Source organism: Mesoplodon bidens (assembly GCF_964165515.1).
Source record: "Mesoplodon bidens genome assembly, chromosome: 3".
Taxonomy (NCBI): Eukaryota; Metazoa; Chordata; class Mammalia; order Artiodactyla; family Ziphiidae; genus Mesoplodon; species Mesoplodon bidens.
The window spans coordinates 167,164,286-167,189,165 of NC_138178.1; the positions used below are offsets into that span (position 1 = coordinate 167,164,286).

A 24,880-nucleotide genomic window follows, 5' to 3' on the forward strand; every position below is an offset into this window, starting at 1 on the left:
AAGCATATACCCTCCAACCCAGCAATTCTACTCCAAGATATACCCTAGGCCAGGGGTCCCCAACCCACGGGGCCGCAGACCACTACTGGTCCGCGGCCTGTTAGGAGCTGGTCTGCGCAGCAGGAGGTGAGTGGCCGGCAAGCGAGCGAAGCTTCATCTGCCGCTCCCCATCGCACGCATTACCGCCTGAACCATCCCCCGCCCACCCCAGTTCCGCAGGAAAAATGTCTTCCAAGAAACAAGTCCCTGGTGCCAAAAAGGTTGGGGACCCCTGCCCTAGACTATGTGTAACGGGAGAGTGTTCACAGCGTCTCTGCAACAGTAAAAATCAAGAAATAGTCCAAAGCACCATCAATAGCTGGAAAAATAAACTACCCTATGTTCATATAAGGGAATATCAGAAAGCTCACATAAGCGGAATACCTAAAATTGAATGAAATACAACCCATGCTTCAAGATACATGAGTCTCAGGAACATAATGACAAAAGGAAGTCATAGAAAAAATATTCACCACAGTTTACTTTATATAAAGGTCAAAACAGACTAAAGTAAACATTATGTTGTTTAGTTAAATACATATATGATAAAGTCTAAAGCAAAGCAAAAGAAAACTCAGGAACTTGCCCTCTGGCAGGAAGGGAGGGGGATTGGATCACACAGGGAACAAGGTGCTAGTAATCTTCTTTTGCTTTAGTTGGATACAAGGTACACAGGTATTCATTTTATTTCATTTATTTATTTATTTATTTATTTATTTTGGAGTACGCGGGCCTCTCACTGTTGTGGCCTCTCCCATTGAGGAGCACAGGCTGTGGATGCACAGGCTCAGCGGCCATGGCTCACGGGCCCAGCCGCTCCACGGCATGTGGGATCCGCCCAGACTGGGGCACGAACCCGTGTCCCCTGCATCGGCAGGCGGACTCTCAACCACTGCGCCACCAGGGAAGCTCCATTTTATTATTAATCTTTAAACTGCACACATGTTATATAGACATTTGTTTTCTATTTCATAAGAAAAAAAATCAAACCAATATTATATCAGATTTCACCTTCCCTATGATGAAACTGGAGTGAGCAGGCACACCACCCACTCACCTCAGTGCAAGTCATACTATTATTTATCTCTCCTGTCAGATATTAAAAGGCAGGTTCATCAAAAACCAAAAAGAACTTAGGAAAAAATTTAACAAAAGAAGTGCAAGACCTGTACAATGAAAATTATAAAACAGTGCTGAGGGAAATTAAAGAACATCTAAATAGAGGAACATCTCATGTTCATGGATCAGAAGACTTACTACCCTTAAAATTTTTAAAAACCGATCAGCAGGGATTTCTGCAGAAATTGACAAGATGATCCTAAAATTTGTACAGAATTGCAAAAGACCTAGAATAGTGAAAAAAATATTGAAAAAGAAGAAAGTTGGAAGACTTTCACTTCCTGTTTTCAAAACTACACTGGGAAAGAAGAGTCTTTTCAACAAATGGTGCTGGGACAATTTGGATATCCATAAGCAAAATGATGAACTTAGACCCTCACTTCACACCATATACAAAAATTAACTTGAAGCGGATCGTAGACTTAAATGTAAGGGCTAAAATAATAGAACTTTTAGAAGATAACCTAGGAGAAAATCTTTGGAACCTTGAGTTGTAACTACAAAGATGTCATAGATATGATACCGAAAGCATGGTCTATAAAAGGAAAAAACTGATAAACTGGACATCATCAAAATTAGAAACTAGTGCTTCAAAAAACACCAGTAAGAAAATGAAAAGACAAACAGCAGAGTAAGAGGAAAATGTCTGCAAAACACATATCTGATAGAGGACTTGTACCTAGAATATGCAGAGAACTCTTTTTTTTTTTTTTGCGGTACGCGGGCCTCTCACTGTTGTGGCCTCTCCCGTTGCGGAGCACAGGCTTCGGACATGCTGGCTCAGCGGCCATGGCACACGGGCCTAGCCGCTCTGCGGCATGTGGGATCTTCCCAGACCGGGGCACGAACCCGTGTCCCCTGCATCGGCAGGCGGACTCTCAACCACGGCGCCACCAGGGAAGCCTTGCAGAGAACTCTTATACCTCAATAAAACAATCAGTCCAATCAAAAATAGATAAAAGATTTAAATAAACATTTCACTTAACTAGATATACTAATAAGCCCATAAAAAGATGATGTCCACGATCATTAGTTATTAGGGAAATGCAAATTAAAACCACAGTGAGATACCACTTCATAGCCAGACAGACAGTAACAAGTGTTGGTGAGTATAAACCAGGAACCTTCATCTACTATTTGTGGGAATGTAAAATGATGCAGCCATTTTGGAAAGTTGTTTAACAGTTTCTTAAAAAGTTAAGTATAAATTTACCATGTGACCCAGTAACTTCTACTCTTAGGTGTCTGCCCAAGAGAAACAAAAACATTTGCCCGTATATACAAAGGCCTGTACACAAATGTTCTTAGCAGTATTATTCAAATAGACAAAAAAATGGAAACAACCCAAATGTCCACCAACCGGTAAACAGAAAAAAAATGTGGTTTATCCATACAATGGAACAGTATTTGGCAAGAAAAGGAATGAAGTCCTGATGCACGCTACAACACAGATAAACCGCAAAAACATGACCCTGAGAGAAGCCAGACACAAAAGACCGCGTTGCAGGGCTCCACTTGCATGAAATGTTCAGAAAAGGGGGCTTCCCTGGTGGCGCAGTGGTTGGGAGTCCGCCTGCCGATGCAGGGAACACGGGTTCGTGCCCCAGTCCGGGAGGATCCCACATGCCGCAGAGCGGCTGGGCCCGTGAGCCATGGCCGCTGAGCCTGCACGTCTGGAGCCTGTGCTCCGCAACGGGAGAGGCCACAGCAGTGAGAGGCCCGCGTACCGCAAAAAAAAAAAAAAAAAAAAGGTAGGGTTAGGCCAAGTCAAATGACTTGGAGATGGTGTTAAAGGTTACTTAAATGAATTCCCTGGAACATATCTGATCTCTATGCATTTTTCCCTTTAAAACAGAAATGCCATATGAGATGCCATGTGAGAGGAGGGTATTAAGCAAGACTTTAAAGAAAGGGCAGGGCCCTCTGGACGACTGAACGGAGACTGCTGACTCAGCTTGTTTCATGGCTTGCATAAGGAGTTCTGATGGGGCTTACTAACGCATCCCGTGATGTCCTGGTACAGGCCACTGTCCGGACACTGTGCTGACTTACCTCAGGCCAACTGTAAGCAAAATAAGGATAACCGGCTTGGAGCAAAGGCTAAATACTTGGCGTGTTCTAGTCACTGCCAAGGGGTCCACTTTCAAACCAGGTGGGGGCTGGGAAGTGGTTCTCACAGGCTGCTCATTGAGAGGATATTACCACTTGAGGGTATATTACCACTGAGTGTATATTACCACTTCCTGACATGTGCTCTGAGCGCGGCAGAGGCTAAGCCCTGGGTCTGGGCTTTGTGGGGATGCCTCACTGAGCTCATCACCACCTCAAATCTTCCAGAGGAGAATCAGAGGTTTAGAGTGAGACTACGTAATCTGTTCAAACTAATACAGCAGGTGAGCGGAGAGCAGGAATTATACCTGGGGTCTGTGTAAGTCCACGGCCCTGCCCAGCCTCTGGCTTGTACAAGGACAGCCCTCCTGGGCTAACTGCATTCCCCCAAGTCAGTCCTACTCCACTCTGCTCTCCATCCGTGTTTCTGTTTTTAAAATATACATGATATTTTGCAACAAGATGGATTAACCTCAAACACATTATGCTGAGCGAAAGAAGCGACACAACAAAGACTGCATATTGTATGACTCCATTTATATGAAGTTTCTAGAGAAGGCAAAACAATAAAGACAGAAGGCAAATCCTTGGTTGCATGGGGCTGGGATGGGCACAGGCATGGGGAACTTTCTAGAATGATGGAAGTGTCCTAAAACCGGACTGTGGTAATGCTTGCACAACTGTATGAATTTACTAAAAATCATGAAACTATAGGATAGGTGAATCGTATGACATGTAAACGTATACCTCTTCAATAAAGCTGTTTCTAGAAAGTGTAATTGTACACACTTGTATATAAAATGAAATGCGGTCTCTCAGAAATGTAATGACTCTGCCCTTGACCCTCCACCGTCATATCTTCTCCTCCCGACTCTGACGTGTGTGCTCTAGACTTCTTCTCCCTCCCTGCTTCCTCCTGGCCCCAGGATACGGATGTTCTCAAAGCCTTCCCGGATGAGGTGGAGCTCCAGCCCCCAGCTCGAGACCAGCAGAGGGGAGGAGGCACCAGCATCCTTCCAGCCCCTCACTCCTCCTGCTGTTCTCAAACCACTCCTGTCCTACTGCCAACACGCCAGACCTCCTCCTTCAGTGCCCCACTGCCCAGCAGTGACCTCAAACCACCCCCCAAGCCCCCTTCTCCTAGTGACGCCTCGCTCACATCTGCCTGTCCTCCCAACTCCCACCATCCTCAGCGTCCTCCTGTTGGCCTGGGCAAGGATGAACTTCACCTTCAATCTACCTAACACCACCCCCCGCTGCCCCCGCTGGACCTTATACTTTCCTTCTCGGCGTGCTCAAATCTCTGCCCTAAAAGAAACCCTCCTCCAGTCCTGTTCCTCCCCTGGTGACCTACATACTTCTTTTTCCCCCTTACAAGCCTGTCGGAAGAATAGATGGTACAGCTGTCCCCGTGTGCGGCTTAGCTTGCACTGCGGGGCCTCTCTCTCTGTCCTACATGCACTGAAGCCTGGCTTCTGCCTCTGCCACTGCAGGAGCCTGTCCTCCCAAGACCGTCCCCCCAACACTCAAGAGGCCGCACGCCCCACCAGCATCACCCCAGACCAACCAACTCCCTCTCTGTCATCCCATTATCCCAGCCAAAAATGGAAAACAGAGAAATCCAATTCGGTTTAACCAACATAGGTTAAATACCCATCAGAAAGCACAGAAAAGCTCTCTGCCGTGATTTAATTGTGCCTGGTGTACTAACCTTCCCTAAACAAAAGAAATTTGTGATAATGAGTGCTGTGTCCGCTCAAGGAAAATAGAAACCTCTATAAAAATGTAAGTTTAGGGCCTCCCTGGTGGCGCAGTGGTTGAGAGTCCGCCTGCCGATGCAGGGGATACGGGTTCGTGCCCCGGTCCGGGAGGATCCCATATGCCGCGGAGCGGCTGGGCCCGTGAGCCATGGCCGCTGAGCCTGCGCATCCGGAGCCTGTGCTCCGCAACGGGAGAGGCCACAACAGTGAGAGGCCCGCATACCGCAAAAAAAAAAAAAAAAAAAAAAAAAAAAAAAAAAAAAAAAAATGTAAGTTTAAAGGTCTGTGTAAAGGGGCTTCCCTGGTGGCGCAGTGGTTAAGAATCCGCCTGCCAATGTAGGGGACACGGGTTTGATCCCTGTTCCGGGAAGATCCCACATTCCGTGGAGCAACTCAACCTGTGCACCACGACTACTGAGTCTGTGCTCTAGAGCCCATGAGCCACAACTACTGAGCCCACATGCTACAACTAGTGAAGCCCACGCACCTAGTGCCCGTGCTCCACAACGAGAAGCCGCCACAGTGAGAAGTCCCCGCTCGCTGCAACTAGAGAAAGCCCACGCACAGCAATGAAGACCCAACACAGACAAAAATAAATAAATTTACTTTTTTAAAAAAGTCTGTGTAGGTTCTAGGGGAAAAGTTCTTTCGAATGCTGTTTTAGTGCTTGGCCTCCAAAGTCGAGATGGCAAATGTTGGCAGTTGGCTGAGAAGAGACCCGTCCGGCTGGGATATGGGCTGAGGCCAGAGATGACTCAGCACCCACGTTTCCTCTTCACAGCCTCAGTGCCAGCATCCTCCCTCATTTAGGGATGAAAATTTCAGTCTGTGGCCGCTTCTTTTTGCCTTGCTTGCCTCATTCCATTTTGATATGGAATATTTTACCCAGGGAAACTAGCAACACTTAAAAATGTTTTCTGGGGCAAAGGTTAATCAGATACCTATACTTAATAATATTTAACCAATACGTGCTTTTTTAAGTTGGTTGTATAAAAACCAGGGTGGCTGATGAAGCAGCCTATCCACTATCAGTGACCTATATTTAACACTGCATCTTTCTGACCCATGGTTAGAGGGAGGAGAAAACTGAGCTGGGCAGTTAGTACTCGGGTTGCTCCTCTTTAACTGGGTCAGGTCTGGATTAAGCCTTAAAAAGAAAAGGGATCATTTTGCCATAATAATTTTTCAATCGAGCCAAATTTCCTATTCAGCTAACATACAAAAAACTTTCGAGAAATAGGTCATTCAATAATCATCAAATTATAGAGCTGGTAGGAAGTTCATCTAAACCAACCCCTAATTAACAGATATGAAACTGACACCCTGGGAGGGAAACGCACGTGAGGCAGCCCTGCTAAGCCATCAGGAACACAGATACTAGGTCCGTGCTGTCTAATACAGCAGCCGCTGGCCACACTTGGTGACTGAGCACTTCAAATATGACCAGTCTAAACTGAATGTGACGTGAAGGTACACGTGCACTGGATTTTGATGACTTAGTACTTTTTTTAAAAACGTAAAGTATCTCATTAGTAAATTTTATATTGATTACAAATGAAATGATGATAGTTTGGCTATATTGGGTTAAAGAGGACATATGAAAGTTAATTTCACTTGTTTCTTTTTAGTTTAAAAAACAACAAAAATGTAGCTACTAGAAAATTTACCATGACACAGGTGGCTCTCCTGTTGGACGGCGCTGCTCTGGAGCTAGTCAGTCTGGGTTTGAATCCTGGCTCGACCACTTGCCATCTGGGCCACGTTGGGTTGAAGTACTGACCTTTTCAAAGCCTCAGTTCATGCATCCATAAAAAGGGAACAAGAACCAGACCTACTGCACATAACCCCACAATGGTTAAATGACTTCATTTGTATAAAGGGCTCTTAGATGCAAGCCCAGCACCTACCGTGATCACCTGTGCATCTTGTCTCTGAGAACTGAAAGATTCAATGACTTTTTTTTTCTTTTTCTTTAATTTTATTACTCTTTTTAAAAAAATTTTTTAAATTAAAAAAAATTTTTTAATATTTATTTATTTGGTTGCGCCAGGTCTTACTTGTGGCAGGTGGGTTCCTTAGTTGTGGCAGGCGGGTTCCTTAGTTGTGGCTTGCCAGCTCCTTAGTTGCAGCACATGGGCTCCTTAGTTGTGGCATGTGAACTCTTAGTTGCGGCATGCATGTGGGATCTAGTTCCCTGAGCAGGGATCGAACCCGGGCCCCCTGCATTGGGAGTGTGGAGCCTTATCCACCACACCACCAGGGAAGTCCCTAAAATTATTTATTTATTTATTTATTTATTTATTATTATTATTATTTTTGCTGCACCACACAGCTTGCAGGATCTTAGTTCCCCAACCAGGGACTGAACCCGGATCCTCAGCAGTGAAAGCGTGCAGTCCTCACCACCGAACCACCAGGGAATTCCCTCAATGACTTTTTAAATAACAACTTTATTAAGGTATAATTCACATACCATAAAAGTCAACCTTTTAAAATATACAATTCAGTGGTTTCTAGTATGTTCACAAAGTCATGCAACCATCACCACTATCAAATTCCAGAACATTTTCATCACCCCCAAAAGAGACCACACCCATTAGCAGTCATTCCCTCTGCCCAGACCTTGCAACTACTAATCTACATTCTGTTTCTCTAGATTTCCCTATGCTAGACTTTCATATATAAATGGAATCCTATGGTCCTTTGTGACTGGCTTCTCTCACTTAGCATAATGTTTTAAGGTTCCGCCATGTTGAAGCGTATACAGTACCTTGTTGTTTTTTATGGCCAAATGTATGGATGGACTACATTTTGTTTATCCATTTATCAGTTGATGGACACTTGGACTGTTTCCACTTTTTGGTTAACGTGAACAAAACTGCTCTAATCATCTGAGTACAAGTTTTAGGGGGGACATATGTGTTTATTTATTTATTTTAGTATATACCTAAAGAGTGAAATGCTGGGTCATATGGTAACTGTGTGTTGAAACTTTCGAAGAACTGCCAGACTGTTTTCCGAAGCAGCTGCACCATTTTACATTCTCACCTGGAGGCTGCACTTTTAATGTATTTACGAATATAGATTCTTTCCACTCTGATTTCTGCCAGGCTGATTTGCTGGGAATGCCAGGAAAGATGAGGAGAAAGGGGTAAGGGCACAGCAGCAGGGCAGAGGCATGGAGGGCAAAGAGGCCTTGCAATGCTTTGACCAGAGTCCCGTCTGCACCTCAACTTGCTGTGTGGCCTCGGGTGAGTCACCTCCTCTCTTCTAGTCTCAGTTTCCTTATTTATAAAATGAAGGCATTAGACCAGTGGGTCTCAACTGGGGACATTTGGCAAAGGCTGCAGACAACTTTGGTCGTGACAGTGGGTTGGGTGATGCTCCTGGTATCTAGAGGGCAGAGGTCAAGGATGCTGGTAAACAACCTACAATGTGCAGGACAGCCCCCCAACAATAAAGAATTACCTGGACCCAAGTGTCAATAGTGCCAAGGCTGAGAAACCCTGCATTAGACTGAGGTGACCCCAGATGGGCCACTTTGAGAAACTGCCAAAATGTTTTCCAAAATGACTGTACCATTTTATAATCCACTCAGCAATGTGGGAGGGTTCCCATTTCTCCATATCCTCACCAACACACTTATTTTTGCCAACCTAATAGGAACATAAATGGCTTTTTTAAAAGTCTCTTCTAGTAACAATGTCCAGGATTGTTTACACAATGCCCGTGTCATAAAGGAAACGATTAGTCATTTTCTTACCTGGTGCCTATAATTATACCAGCCATTTGATCCTGCGACAATCACCACCCAGTGCTTGCCTCCGTCCTCAGGATCGTCCACGGGAATAGCACCAACTCCCAGGACCAAGCTGAGCAACACAGCGACTTCCCAAATCATTCTGCTCCTTGGAGTTCCACTGCAGAAATCTGGGAAGAAAAAGGCTGAGTCAAGCAAAAAAGGAATGACATGAACAGAAGAACATTACTGGCCGTAAGAAAAGATCACAGCAAATGGGTCAAAAAGATAAGACGATTTAGTCATCAGACACAACATGCTGAGGATAAAAATGATGACGAGCAGAATTTTATTCTTAGCTCTGCGGCCCTTTTCCCCGGGTGGAGCAGGGGGCTGCCCATAGCTCCCAACCTTCACTGTGGGTTGAAGTTATGAGTATAAACCAAAGAATACTGAGAAAGCTCTTGGGGCAACCTTTTAAAGTTTTTGTCACAACTTGGAATATGGCAGACAAAATTCATCAACAAACTTGACTGTGTTGGAAAAGCGCCTACCACATGCTATGAACTGTTTGTAAGAAAACAGACATATAATGTGTGCATAGCAAAATGCGGAAGACAAAATTTAACAACAGTTATTCTTGGGTAGTAGGTGGAATTAAGGATGATCTTTATTTTTGTCTCTTTTACTACAATTAATATATATTAATTATACAATAAAGTTTGTAAAAATTCAACATACATTCAATATAAACACGGGGGGGGGGCAATTTATGTTTGTGAGTTATCTGGATAAGCCATAGTCTAACACTGGCAGCCCAAATGAATGTCTTTGCATAACACTTACAACCCATTTACATTATTCTGTACAAGAGGCAGGGCAAATATTTTAATCCTTGTTTTACAGGACGGGAAGGTTGAAGCACGAGAGAAGTGACTTGCCCAATAGCTATAGACAGTCAGCTCTGGGCAGAGATCAGAACCAATGCCTTCCGAATTCCTGGTCCAGCCTTTCTGCTACATGGTTCTGCACCTCAAGACTTTATTCTTAATGAAGTACACGCCCAATTTTATACTTCATTGCCAAAACTTTAAAGGGCTTTAAAGCACAAAAGGCAAGACTGAGGCCACTTCGCATTACTCAGACAAGTATGTTATCTTACTGCCCTGTGTCCTGACTATGTTATTTTAAAAAACAGCCTTCCTGTGACAGAAGCCAGGCCTGTCACTCTGAGACAAGAGGAAAAACAGTCTTTGAGCATCTCAGTCTGCTCTGAGATACAGGGACTCAGAGCAGAACAAGGTCTAGGAGGCTAACCTCTGCCTCCGATGCCTTCTGACAAAACAGTGCTCATTCACTCATTCACTAATTTATTCACTCATTCATTCACCCACTGGGCCAGAGTCTCCTGAACTCCAACCCTGCCAAACAAAGCGCTGGGTGCCAGGAACGCAGCAGGGACAGGACAAAGCCTCTGTCCTCACGGATTGCACAGCCAGCGAAGGCTTGAACCACGTCTAAGCCTAAGAAACCATCCTCAGCATCTGTGCCTGACACTGTGCTGAAACTCAAAATGATGGATTTCCCCCCAAGTGAAAGAACAGGAAGCCCTGAGTCTGGTAAAAGTTTAAAAAGTAAAAGCACCTTGGGCCAGCGCTTCTCCAACTTGACTGTACGCCGAGATCACCCAGGGGGCTTGTTAGAAGGCAGATGCTGATTCAGTAGGCCTGGGCAGGGTCTGAGACTCTGCATTTCTGACAAGCTCTGGGTGATGCCCAGGACAACACTTGGACTCACTGCAGGCCTCTTCCTTAACCCTGGCAGGCCCTAGTCGGCTCCGCCCAGAAGCCTGGCATCCCCGTCAAGAAACCACACTACTCTATCCCCCGGATAACTCCTCCCAAGAATTAAGAATCTGAGGTGGTGCTAGATCCAGGTTTCTTTAGCTCCACTGCAAGGTCATGGATGCACGGATAACTACAATAACGTGCCCCAGGTTTGTTTTCAAGATTGTCTTGAATCGGTCAAGGTGCGTAACAGATGAGGGCAGTGGACTGCCCAGGCTGCCCCAACACTGGAACCTGCTGGTCTGTTAATACGTTAGCGTGTATCGGAGGATGATCTCCCAAGTCCACTCGACCTGCCCAGGGCTCACCATGGGGCAATAAAAGGTGAAGTTATACAAATGTATGAAGCAGCAGCAGTGAGGTCAGGCAAGAGACAGCCAAACTCCCGTCCCCAGAGCTCTGCAGTGGCCTCCAAACGGGAGGGGAGGTGTGCCAGTGACTGCTGAGGTCCTCCAACCAGCAGCCTCCGGGCTGCAGCCAAGCCTCCCAGTAAGCCATCCCATGCGGTAGGGGTCGGCAAACTTTTTCTGTAACGGGTTGGAAAGTAAGTATTTTCAGCTTTGCAGGTCACACCATTTCCATCACAACTCTTCAATTCCCATTGTATCACGAAAGCAGCCAGAGACAATACGGAAACCAGTAGACATGGCTACGTTCCGGTAAAACTGAAACAACAGGGAGCCAGAATGTGCTCTCAGCCCACATGACTGGTACAGCCTGGGGGTTTTATCGTCTTTCATTGACAATCATGAAACAGGCTCTCTGGTTTGCACACCACTCTCTTCTGAGTTTTGATCATGCGACTTAATCCCGAAGGGGCTCATTCCTCTGGAGACACTGGTGTGTGACTTTTCCCCCTCTTTTTTTTTTTCCTGTGCCTCACAGCAGGCAGGATCTTAGTTCCCCTGACCAGGGATCGAACTTGTGGCCCCTGCAGTGGAAGAGTGGATCCTTAACCACTGGACCACGAGGGAAGTCCTCCCCCTTCATATTTAAATAAAATACTAAAATTGAATGGTTGCCTGACTGTGAACAACAGAATAGAGATCACCAGCTCAACTGCCTATATTAGCAAACAAAAAACACCACCAGGTTATTTTCACAAGTTCCAGTTTACCTTTCATTCTTTTACTAAAATACTAGCAAGTTACACCTCGGTGAGGCAAAGTACCTTATTCATACACAAGTGATATTTTCATGGTTAACATCTGGCGATGGTTCCTGTCTATCTTCTATTTTTTCTTCATCTTAAACACAGAGATGTTGTTGTTCCTTGAACACAATGCCAAGTTAAAAGCCTCACAGGGACTTCGCTGGTGGCGCAGTGGTTAAGAATCCACTTGCCAATGCAGGGGACACGGGTTCGAGCCCTGGTCAGGGAAGATCCCACATGTTGCAGAGCAACTAAGCCCGTGCGCCACAACTACCGAGCCTGTGCTCTAGGGCCCATGCACCACAACTACTGAGCCTGCGTGCCACAACTACTGAAGCCCGCGCTCCAACAAGAGAAGCCACCGCAACGAGAATCCCACGCACCGTAACGAAGAGTAGCCCCCGCTCACCACAACTGGAGAAAGTCTGAGTGCAGCAACGAACATCCAATGCAGCCAAAAATAAATAAATAAATAAAACAAATTTTTAACTGAATAAATAAAAGCCGCACAGTGTGACACTGATTGGGAAATGCCACTTAAAAAAACATACTAATGCTATTCTGGGAAACATATCGGGGCCTGGGGCAAAGGAAATATGTGAACGTAATATAATCCTTCCACTGCCCTCAGCAACGAATACATCTCAAAGCAGCAGGTCTCAGACGGCAACTTCCTGGTCAGCAATATTCTTGACAATGTCAAAACATGAAAACAAAGTCATAATCTTGCAGCATACCTATTATGCTTGTTTCATCAGAGTGAAAAGTTTGTGAGGAAAAAGTAAATGATCCCTGCCAAACGAGCCCTTGGTGACTGCTATTTTTTGCTCGTGGTCCTCCATGGCACCAGTCACACAGGCGCTGTCATCTACTTCTTCCTGTCTACCCACCCACCCATCCAACAAACATGGCCTGAGCACCCACCAGGCGCTCACAGGCACTGAACAGGGCGCCAAACAGATGAAACCCTTCGCAGAGCTGACATTCTAGCAGGAAGAGACAGACCATTCAAACGCACAGGTTGTCCGGTGGTGATGAGTGCTGGGGAAGAAATAAAGGCGGGGGAGGCAGTCCCAGTGGGAGTGGCAGGTATCATTTTCAAAAGGGGAAGATTTTCAGAAGGTAAGGGAGCCCGCCTGCGTGTAGCAGCAAAACCCTGGAAGCAACATAAATGGTCATCTACAGGAGCCTGCCTAGTTAAATCAATTATGATCCATCCTTATCATGGGATGCAGTGACGCCTTTAAAAGAGGAAGGCAGTTTTTAACGTGGCAAGCGTGGAAAGACCTCCAAGGGCATGGTTAGGGGTATGTGTTCAGTCTGCTAACTGTTTGCAGGGAGAAAATGACCCAGGTAGTTTTTGCTCTAACCAGGGGCGGGACGGAAGTCTCCCCAAGAGTCCTCTGTGTTGCTGCACACGCTGGGAGAGTGGGCTATGTATGTGTCTATGAGCCATGCAGTGTGTGAGGCACTTTACCATCCTCACAACAGCCTGTGAGCAGTCTCATTACTCCCTTCAGCTGAGACGGACTCGCAGAGGTGGAGAAACTAGGTAGAAAGTGGCACCGCTGGGTGACACACAGATCTCACTCCAAAGATTGCGTCTTCCACTACACCACCTCGCTTGTCACAAAAAGCACTGTTTGTGTGAACATCTGGGAGACCCTGCAACCACAGATGGGAGCGCTACACCCCACACCCCAGGGCCTCCAAGTTTCCCCCAGTAGCAGGATACCCACAGGGCTCTTTACCTACTATTCTTTTTTTTTTTTTTTTTTTTTTTGCGGTACACGGGCCTCTCACTGTTGTGGCCTCTCCCGTTGCGGAGCACAGGCTCCGGATGCGCAGGCTCAGCAGCCATGGCTCACGGGCCCAGCCGCTCCGTGGCATGTGGGATCTTCCCGGACCGGGGCACGAACCCGTGTCCCCTGCATCGGCAGGCGGACTCTCAACCACTGTGCCACCAGGGAAGCCCCACCCTACTATTTTAAAGCGCTTGTTGGTAATCGGTTATAAAGAGCTCTTAGAAGAACCCGTCAAAGGACAACCTGAACCACACAAAGTCAAAGTGAACGGACAAGCCTTTACAAGTGAATTTCAGCAGCCTCCAAGGACAGGTCCTCACTGGTTCTACTGGTCCTGCGACCCTCTCAGGCTACAGGGCTACATGAGGTCAGTGATTCAATTGAAGGACTCCGCTGGATTTCAAGAAGTGTACCATCAAGTGGGGTTTATCCATTTGGGAGGTTTGGGACAGAATGCCCATTCTAGATCAACTGTTACCAGCAATGCAAGTAATAGGCTACCGTTGGAGGACCATCTAAATAGCAGAATCAAGTTCAACTCCATGTCTGACACCAAAGCCCACACCTTAACCACCATTATGACCTCCCACCATCAGCCCTGTCCTTGCTACTTGCTCTGGGTTAGAGACAGCGAACCATCAAAGCCAGGAGAAGCAGCTGGGCAGACAATGGTATCTGTGAAGAGCCTTCCAAACCTACAAGTTTTTGATCCTGCTCTCTGTTCCCTGGGGGCTTACAACAAAATCATCATGCAAGTGGTCCCTGGCTGACAACATGCAAGAGAGACAAGGACAGATGACAAGGACCCCTCCTTCACCAAACTGAAGTCAAGCTCCTCTGAGCCCTCTTCCCGACTAGACCTTGGCCTGCTGGGCCCAGGTTTAGCAAGAATCCTGCAAGAACCTCCATCTTTGACATCTAATCAAGCTGCTCTTAGTAATTTTTCAGCCACTGACCTCCCACTCTGCCTATTGGTGATAAGTCTCAGCGGTCCTTGATGTATTTGGAGTTGAACTCAGTTCTATACTGAAGTCTCTCTCTTCTAATGCAACAGCTGGAATAAAACCCATCTTGCCATTTTTTAACAAATGTCAGGTGCAATTACTCTTTAGTATCGGACAGGTAGTTACTAAGTCAAGGGAGACCCTCTCTGGGCCTTAACTGTCCATCTGTGAAATGAGACGGTAGAACTAAACTATTAAGGGCCCATTCAGTTCTCAAATCAAATCCTTTGATTTCCTGTTTCAAGAGTGAAATTAAAAAAAAAAAATCCAAATAGGTCTTATCTCAAATCTCAAACAAAATACGGATTTTGTTCAAGTTAGGGAATCAAACTTTTTTCCAGAGGGAAAATTTCTGATTCAGTGGCAAAACAGATTCTAGATTAGAGCATGTCCTTCAAGGTTATCTAATTCTGAATCTATGGAAACTTTTTTCACAACTCTGTAAACCTTGGATACTAGCAATGCTAGTAATTCATGTCTAAAGATGTGCAAATGAATTCTATCTAGTGAAGGTTCAAGTGACTCCCCTAGTGAAAGAAAGAAGCCAGGCTTCACAATGCACATTTCAGTATCTCTCATCTACAAATGTATTCTGGAATCTCCTTTGAACTGGTTGTAATACCTCACTGAATCTCCTCATTAATAAGTTAAATACAATCTTTAACACTTGCTCATTTTTATATCTGTATAGAATTAGGACTTTACTTTTTAAAATTTGTCTTTTAACATTACAGAAGGTACTAGCAGCTATATCATATTTCAAAATAGATATAGTCAAGAAAGCATAATGTATATATTATTTTTTTATCTTTTACATCAAGGATTTTTTTTGGACATCTTTATTGGAGTATAATTGTTTTACAATGTTGTGTTAGTTTCTGCTGTATAACAAAGTGAATCAGCTATACATATACATATATCCCCATATGCCCTCCCTCTTGCGTCTCCCTCCCACACTCCCCATCCTACCCCTCTAGGTGGTCACAAAGCACGGAGCTGATCTCCCTGTGCTATGCCACTGCTTCCCACTAGCTACCTGTTTTACATTTGGTAGTGTATATATGTCAATGCCACTCTCTCACTTCATCCCAGCTTACCCTTCCCCCTCCCTACATTTTTTAAATCTACTAATAATTAGAATTAGGAATCTAGCAAAGTAAAATTTGACCAATGGTTAATGGTTTTTCCAGTTTTATTTTCACTGCTTTTATTGGCACTTGAATTCCTTTTTTTGAATTTCTTCCAAATTACTATATTTTGAAACCTGGGATTAATAATAGTTTGTAGTCTTTTCCCAAAATCAATGAACATGACTTTTATAGCCAGATGTTCATAACTAACTTTAATTTTGCTATAATTTATATTTTACAAAATTGAAGGATACACATTAAACTACAGAAATGTACAAAGTATAACATAAAATACCTGTTACCATAATCCAGATCATCAACTGTTAATATTCTGTAAATCCATTAACCCTCTTTCCCCATAAACAAAACATTACAGAAAAAATAGTCCCCCATGTCCTGTCCCATTCTCCCCATACCACAAGGTAACCACTGCCATAAGTTATTTCGTTCCAATCAATTTATTATACTTTAAAAAATATATATCCACTTTATAAACATTCCCCTACTAACAGACATTTAGGCTGTTTCAATTTTTTTACTATTACAAACAATGTTGCAAAAACATTCTTATACTTATCTCCTTGTATACAAATGTCTCTTTCTCTAAGGTACTTTAGGAGTAGAACCACTGAGTCTTAAGATATACCTATTTTGGGGCTTCCCTGGTGGCGCAGTGGTTAAGAATCTGCCTGCCAATGCAGGGGACACAAGTTCGAGCCCTCGTCCGGGAAGATCCCACACGCCGCGGAGCAACTAAGCTTGTGCACCACAACTACTGAGCCTGCGCTCTAGAGCCCGTGAGCCACAACTATCAAGCCTGCATGCTGCAACTACTGAAGCCTGTGCACCTAGAGCCCGTGCTCCACAGAAGAGAAGCCACCGCAATGAGAAGCCCGCTCACTGCAATGAAGAGTAGCCCCCACTGGCCGCAACTAGAGAAAGCCCGCGCGCAGCAAAGGAAACCCAATGCAGCCAAAAATAAAATTAAAAAAAGAAAAAGATACACCTATTTTGCTAGCAGCTGTACTGTTCTAAGATACTCTTCCAAATTTCTATCACCTCTTGAGAGTATCAAACTTCAAAATCCCTAATCTGATAGATATAAAGTGATCTAATTATGGGGTTTAATTTGTGTCTCCTGGATTACAGGAAAATTCAAGTCTTATATGGTTAACCATTCAGATTTCAACATCCTCGACATATGTGATAATTTCCCCATCCTAAACTGGGATTCAAATTTTGGTCTACAAAGCAATGTCTGCAGTTTAAGGGGGAAAAAAATGCTGGTAATTTCCTTAAAAGACAGTCATAGGTGGAAAACTCAAGAGACATCATTCGCTTCAGTATATTTTTACTGAACAATACTGGGTATGGTGTTCACCTCCTTAACAGTTCACAACCCTTTTCTCATCTTCTCTCCCTTCCCACTGCAACTGTCTTTAAAACCCTCAGCAATTCTCCTGGGAATTACTGCAATGAGCTCCCTGGTGTGGCCTTTCTCAACACTTTTCCACATTAGAGAGTATCTAAGATACACATCTACTAAATTCGGCTTCCAGGGCTTTCAGGACAAAATCCAAATCTCTTACAGCAGCACAGGAGGTCCTGCAAGATGTGCCTCTCTGTTCTCCACTATCCACATAAAATCCCTTGCTCCAACCAGGCTCCGGGACTCCAGGTCCAAAATTGGTGCTCTTTCCCTGCCTTCATCATGCTGTTTTCCAGGCGAAACGCTCTTCTCCTTCATCTCATTAGCTCCTGCCCATCCCTCAAGCTCCATTCAATCATTTCCTTCTCTGCAAAGTTCTATCTCTTCGCACAAGTCAGGGTTAGATGCTGCCCCTGGAACACTGGAATGGTTCATGGTAGACTGCCTCTCCCCTTTACGAAATAATCCCTGCTCAAAAAGCTTAGTAAGGCTCAATATATGTTTGCTAACTAATGCAGCCCTGGAGTAAAGAAAGCGGGGCTACTCCATTCACTACATACCACAGGGCAACTCTCAAATCCTGGGCATTGATTTTCACCTCTCAAACGAAGCACATGACACAAAGTTCCTTCTCCCAGCCCCCAGATTCTGCAATTCTTGGCACTGAATGACATATGTGGGTATAACCTCAACTCTAATAGTTAGGAGAGGGGACCAAATCCAGGTAACTTTCACTTCCATGATTGATGTGAATCATCCTGTAACTCCCACCAGCTCAAGCCTCTGAGAAGTAGAGCTTTCCTGATTTCTCAGAAGCGATGTTTTTATACGTTTGGGTATATTAGTTGTGGTGGTTAACATAACCCCTTCTCCCTTGGACTACTGAGATGTAACTGGAAACAGGTGCAATCCTCTGCATTACAAGCCTCCACAGCTTGACCTGTTTCTAGATTGTGAAGGTGGGAACCAGGCCCCAGACACCTCCCGGCACTCTCTGGCTATGAGACCTCAGTAAATGTGCTCTCGTCTCGGGTCTATTTCTCTCTGAGCTCGGAGGAGCCTGGGTTTCCAGCCAGAGCACGCGCAACAGAAGGAGCCCCACCCTGCCAACCAACAACCCCACAGCATGGCAGGCTGAGAGGTCGCAGGGTTTCCCTCGGGATTCATCGTTGGCAGAAACTCCCTTTCGCTGGGTGAGAAATGGATTACTCAGAAAAGGCCGGGGAAACTGAAAATCCCCGCCTTGAAGCCAAGAGCTGAGGCAGATGGGCGGCCCTGGTCCGGGGCTTGGGACCCGGCCGCAGTCCCCTGCCAGGAATCACGGTTACCTGGGGTGGGACCGTGGGAACTCCTCGAAACGCGCCGCCTCCAGCCAGACACCTTCCGACGGCAGCCCTGCAGTGATTGCAGAGCAGCGTCCTCGCTCCCCGCTTTGAGGGTCCGCTGCGCCGTGGTGATTGGCGGAGTTTCGGGGCGGGGCGTCTTCGAGAGCCAATGGGAAGCGGGAAAGAGGCCGGAGAGTCGCAGGGACTACGAGTCCCAGCGTGCACCCGCAGGGCCTTCTGAGCTCCGAGGCTAAAGAAACCCAGGGAGGCGGGTACGCAGTGAGCTAGGGCTGGGTGGGTGGGGACGGGGTCCTGGAGTGCGTGGGAACAGGGTGCGCAGTGATTCCACCCAAGGATCAAAGCCAGCGCGCGGAGCACTTTAACCCTCAGTTTCCAAACTTGTGCACATATTTGGAACCACCTAGAGTCGCTTCAGAGACACTGATGCCTCCGTCTCACCCTAGAGACTGTGAGTTCATTGGTCTGCGTGTGCCCTGGGTTTTGGAATCTTTAAAGAGCCCCAGGAGATTCGATGTGCAGATGCGTTTCATCCTCGTAACAACCCTACGAGAGGGAGGAACTATTAGCGTACAAATAGGGCAACGGAGGGAAGTTTTGTCAGGGAGGTTAATTTTCTGAAGGTCACAGATCTCTGAAGTGGCAGAGCGAGAATTCGGAGCCAGGCAGTCTAGTTGCAGAATCCCGTGCTTTTAATCCATATGCAATGCTACTTCTCAGATGGTTGGTATTATCTCACAGGGAGAGAAAAATGAAATACTATACATACAAAGTGCCATGTTGTGGAGCACAGAAAGCTGAGTTGAATTATTGTGAGGGAATAAGTCCAGTTTTGCCGAAGAACATCAAGACGTCAAGTGCAAGATATAGGACTACATTCATGGGTTTTCTTTTTTTTTTTTTTTTGGCGGGGCAGCTTATGGGATCTTAGTTCCCTGACTAGGGATTGAACCCAGGCCCTTGGCAGTGAAAGCACAGAGGCGTAACCACTGTACCGCCAGGGAATTCCCTGACCTTCTTTTATAATCTTCTTTTACAGTAAATCATGGGTCAGCATACTACCCTGGGCCTACTGCCTATTTTGTGAATAAAAGTCTATAAGAGCACAGCGTCGGTAATTCCCTGGCAGTCCAGTGGTTAGGACTCCACGCTTTCACTGCTGGGGCCGGGTTCGATCCCTGGTCAAGGAACTAAGATCCCACAAGCCGCCCGTGCTGCCAAAAAAAAAAACAACACAGCCACACCCATTGGTTTAGGTATGACTGTTTTGGGGAACAAGGCAGACATGAATATTTATAGGAGAGACTATATGGCCCACAAAAGAATATATATACTGTCTGACCATTTACAGAAAAAGTTTACCCACCCTGAGTTAAGCAGCTGGCCCAAGATCACAGCTCCGGAGTGAACATGGGCTTCAAGCTCAGGTCTATCCTAGCCCAAGGTCAATTCTCATGACCACAATGCTTTCACAGTCTTCCTCAATGGGGAGCATTAACATTATATGCCAGGTGTAACTGAACATGGAGAGAATTAGGATTCTGTCCCTTACCCTTGAAAACTTACTGTCTAGTAAGAGAGGCAGAGTGTCCTTAACCACTCCCTCAATTCACCCAGAATAGATAGCGACCTCTGGCTGGTGAGGCTTTCACAATTGAAATGGAATAAGAATAGTGGCCTGGTGCCAAGCGTGTTTAGGCGAACAAAGGGCCGGGGGTAGCCCCCTCAGTCTCCCTCAGCATCATTGTGGGCTGAGAGCTCAGAGTTGGGACAAGAGAAGGTGGCTGAAAGTTGAGGACCATGGGGAGGGGGGTGGCTGGGGGTTGCCATGGTGACGGTCAGGTAAGCCTCAGAAGAGGCTGTAAGGTGTCTAGCCTAGGCCAGCAACGGGGAGGAGACTGAGATGCGAGAGGCCTGGAATGGTAACTTGTAGGTGGTGGGCTCTGCCATCAAGCTACCTAAATCCAAATCCCAGTTTTACTACTTACAAGCTGTGTGACCTGAGCAAGTCGTTTAGCTTCTCAGTGCCCGGGTTTCCTCAACTGTTGAATGGAAAAAACGGCACCTACTTCATAAGGTCTCTCTGAGGATTAAATTTGTTAACACAGTACTTAGCACCAAGTAAGTGCCCTATAAATATTAGCTACTCCCTGCGTTAGTAGGATCTTTGGTTGCTGGGCTATAAATTAAGAATCCCAATTAGGAAAAGAAGATGGGGATCTGGGCTTCCCTGGTGGTGCAGTGGTTGGGAGTCCGCCTGTCGATGTGGGGGACATGGGTTCGTGCCCCGATCCGGGAGGATCCCACATGCTGCAGAGCGGCTGGACCTGTGAGCCATGGCCACTGAGCCTGTGTGTCCGGAGCCTGTGCTCCGCAATGGGAGAGGCCACAACGGTGAGAGGCCCACATACCGCAAAAAAAAAAAAAAAAGAAAGAAAGAAAGAAGATGGGGATCTGACTTTGGGCACTGCCTGGGCTCCTGGTACCCACTCATGGGATGGCAGCAAGCTGTGTGCTAATAGGAAGCGCCAGGAGCAGAGAGGTTGGCACCAAAACAGCACACAGGTGGCAGGAAGGTGGCAGGTTCCCCGTGGACATACAGGCATGGGCACCTCCCCATCAAATGCCCCTGGCAGAATTCTCACAAGAAAAGTCACAGTCTGGGACTCTTGCCACCATTCCACGCAATCAGAGGTTAATGAGGCTCAGCTGGATACGGATGTGGCCAATAACTCTCACCAGAGATAAGAGCCCTGAGGAGCCATGTCAGATTCAGACCCTTTTCTTATCTAATGGTGGGAGATTAAGTGAGAGATTAAGATTATAAAGCAACAAGAGTTGGGGAGAGTGTGAAAGAAATTGGTTAGGTTTAGAGCGGGTTTCTCAACACTTCTCAGCACTACTACATTTGGGGCCCAGTAATTCTTTGTTGGTGGGAAGGTGGAGGCCTGTCCTGCACATTTTAGGCTGTTTAACAGCAGCCCTAGCCACTACCTATCTGATGTTAGTAGCTCCCCTCTCCCAAGTTGTGGCAGCCAAAAATATCTCCAGACTTTGCCAGAAGTTTCCCCCATGTTGAGAACCTCTGGTTTAGAGAGAAAGAGAGAGTTGAATATATCATTCATTCATGCATTCATTCACTCCATTTGATGTTATGGTTAAAGGCCTGGACTGTGGATCCAGACCACCTGGGTTTCAATTCCATCTCTGCCACACTTCCTGGTTGTGTGACCCTGGGCAATCATTTCACTTCTCTGTGCTTCATAGGGTTGTTATAAAGACCAAATAAAATAATACATGTAATGAAAAAACTTAGTTCAGTGTCCAGCCAAGTGTCAGCTATTCACTGAGTGCATGATAAGTGCTGGACCCTAGCCTCAGCCCTGAGGGTCCCTACAGTCAATTCCTCTCACCGCAGACAGACCGATCTTATTTTTAAACTTAAGTATTTCAATGGAAGTATAATGTACATAGAGGAAAATGCACAAATTATAAATGTACAGCTCAATACACTTTCACAAAGCAAACACGTCCAGGTAACCAGCACCCAGATGAAAGACTGAGCCTGGCCAGCACCCCAGAAGCCTCCCTCGGGCCTTCTTCAGGTGATCTTTTTTTTTTTTTTTTTTTTAATGTACCATACCCTCCCTTCCCCTGAGCATTTAACTACACTGTTCCCTGTGGCTCCCAACTCCCTTTGTTTTTATTCTGACCAAGTACTACTTATTCTTTTTTTTTCCTTTTTCTTTTTTTATTGTAGTAAAACATATATAACATAAAATTTGCCATTTTAACTATTTTTGTATAGCATTAATTACATTCACATTGCTGGGCAACCATCACTACTCTCTATTTCCGAAAATTTTCATCATGATTTCCAGCTCAAAAACCATCCCATCCTTCCAGAATAAAATTCTGCCTGGTTCACATCGCCTGCCTAACCCCATGACCTCATTTCCTGCCAAATGACTCACTCCACTCCAGCCTGATGGCTTTCTTGCCTTTGTGTATGCAGCTCCCTCTTCCTGGAATGCCCTTCCCCTTCCAGACACATAACTAGCTCCTGCCCAAATGGCACCACCTCCTCAGAGAGGCTGCCCTGGGCCAGGCAACCTAAAATAGCACACAAACCTCTAGCCTTTCTAGTTAGCTTTTTACATAGCTTTATGATCATTCTCTAGCCTTTTACCTAGCTTTATGATCTCACTTTATTTTTCATTAGTTCATTTCCTGGGACTCCACTAAAAGTTAAACTGCTTGAGAGCAAGACCCAGTCTATCTTATTAATTTCTATATTCACAGTGCCTAAAATTGTATCTGTCATATAGTAGGTGCTCACTAAGTAGGTATCAATTGAATTAAATGGCATGATACAGGTAAGTGCTGTTTGCTGTGCTCCTGTACTCAGGTGGGGCACCATCTCTTATTGGTTGTTTTTTAAGGATTTCCAGTCAATCAATAAGCATTTATTTACCTCTGTGGTAGGCAGTAGTCTAAGAATGACGCCCATAACCCTCACTCATATATAATCTGCTCCACTTTCAGTATGGGTGAAACCTCTGAAGATGATGAGATATCATTCCTGTGATTATGTTATATGGCAAAAGGGAGATTATCTGGGCAGGTGAGCCTACTCTAATTGTATGAGCCCTTTAAAAGCAGAATTTTCTCTGGCTAATGCTAGAGAGAGTCATTGCTGGTTTGAAGATAGAGGGGCCACAGACATGCAGGCAGCTTAAGGAGCTAAGAGAGGACTCCAGCTGACAGCCAGCAAAGAAATGGGGACATCAGTCCTACAAACTCAAGGAATATAATTCTGCCAACCAGCTGAATAAGCATGGAAGTGGATTCTTCCCCAGAGCATCCAGGTAGACACCCAGACTGGCCAACACCTGGATTTCAGCCTGTGAGACCCTAAGTGGAGAACCAAATTGAGTTCACCTCTGATGGCCACGAGGCTACATAAGTCTACCCTGTCTCCAGACACCATTTGGAAAAGAGGAGGGAACAGAAAGTATATTAGTTAGAATGCAGAGTCAGCTGCTATGACAAAAACCAAAGTGACAGTGACACAAACAAGATGGGTTTCTCTCTTGTGAAACACTTCAAGTGTTAGCAGTCCAGGGCTGATAGAGAAGCTCCCTGGTGCTGGGGACCCAGATTCCTCCTGTCTTGAGCTCTCCCATTCCTAGATCGTTGGCTTTATCTGGTCCAAGATGGCTCCACACCATGTCACCTTGCAGGCAGCCAGCTGGAAAATGTACATGTATATTACATCCTGCTGGCCAGAACTGAGGCACATAGCCATACCTGGCTTCAAGGGAGGCTCGGAAATGCAGTCTTTAGTTGGGCAGCCATGGACCTGGCTAAAACTCAGGGGTTCTGTTATTAAAGGAAGCAAGAGAGAATGGGTATTTGGGGATATCCAGCCATTTCTGCCACAAGAAGACAGCCTGAAAGACTAATCAGTTTTCCCCCAAAATCTGAAGGAAAGTGATTTAAACCAGAAGAATCTGAGAAGTCTCTCATTGGCAACTTTAAGCCGTCTTCCTTCCCCTGCCCTTTTACCCTGCAAGATCCAGTTGAAGGACGTAGAGGAACACAATATTTTCTGCACATCCGAGGGGGCTGTGTAAAATTTTAACCCTACGAAGAAAGAAAACAGAACTAAGTAAACTTTGTAGTCCAGCTCTGTTCCAGAACAGCCAGGCAGGCCTGCACTTCACCCTTGGGAGAGGGAGAAGGGAATTCCATTGCCAACAAGCACTGGCACCGCAAAGCAGATCTAGCGAGAGGAGCATGAGCCTTCTGCAGAGGTTCCGTGAGCGCTCAGTAAATTCCAGGTGACAACAGAAGAGGAGGAAGTTGTAGGGTAATCAGAGACAGGCCTGAAGTCAAGGACCTCAGGAGCCCAATTTTAAAATGTCTTTTTTCCCTTTAGCATTAAAGCTGTCATGTTTTTTAAAGCTCACTCAGGACCTGTTAGCAGAGTATTATTTTATCATTTAGTCCTCTTTAAAGGATTAATTAACTAATAAAGTCTATGAAGTGGGGGCTATTACTATTCCCATTTTACAAATGAAAAAAATGAAGGCTCAGAGAGATTAAATAAATGGCCCAAAGTCTGTAAGGGAGGTTAGCCTGGAGAGCAGGGGTCAGGAATCAAGCTGGGCGGGGGCTTTTCTCCTCCAAGGATACTGTCAAGGTTGTCTTCATTACCTAGTGGGGTATGCTTTTCAGAAGGACCAAGGTAGAAATTCTGACTGGTCTTAATACAGTTAGTTCTTGAAGGGGAGACACTGAATTGTATAAATGAACGTGTGTGTGTGTGTGTGTGTGTGTGTGTGTGTGTGTGTGTAAACACAAGTCTTATTGTGAAATCTGTGGCCCACCCAAGGGAAAC

General features: G+C 45.6%; 1 protein-coding gene across 1 annotated transcript in view; it reads right to left on the reverse strand.

The window, feature by feature from the left end:
- Positions 1 to 18,572, reverse strand: part of LGMN (legumain) — a 36,001-nt gene extending 17,429 nt beyond the window's left edge. Inside the window, exons 1-2 of the mRNA XM_081230325.1 lie at positions 18,463 to 18,572; positions 8,791 to 8,957 (exon numbers count right to left, since the gene is read on the reverse strand). Coding sequence (XP_081086451.1) covers positions 8,791 to 8,928 — 138 coding nt within the window. The 5' untranslated portion in view covers positions 8,929 to 8,957; positions 18,463 to 18,572. The remainder of the gene's footprint in view (positions 1 to 8,790; positions 8,958 to 18,462) is intronic.
- Positions 18,573 to 24,880: the final 6,308 nt, after the last annotated feature.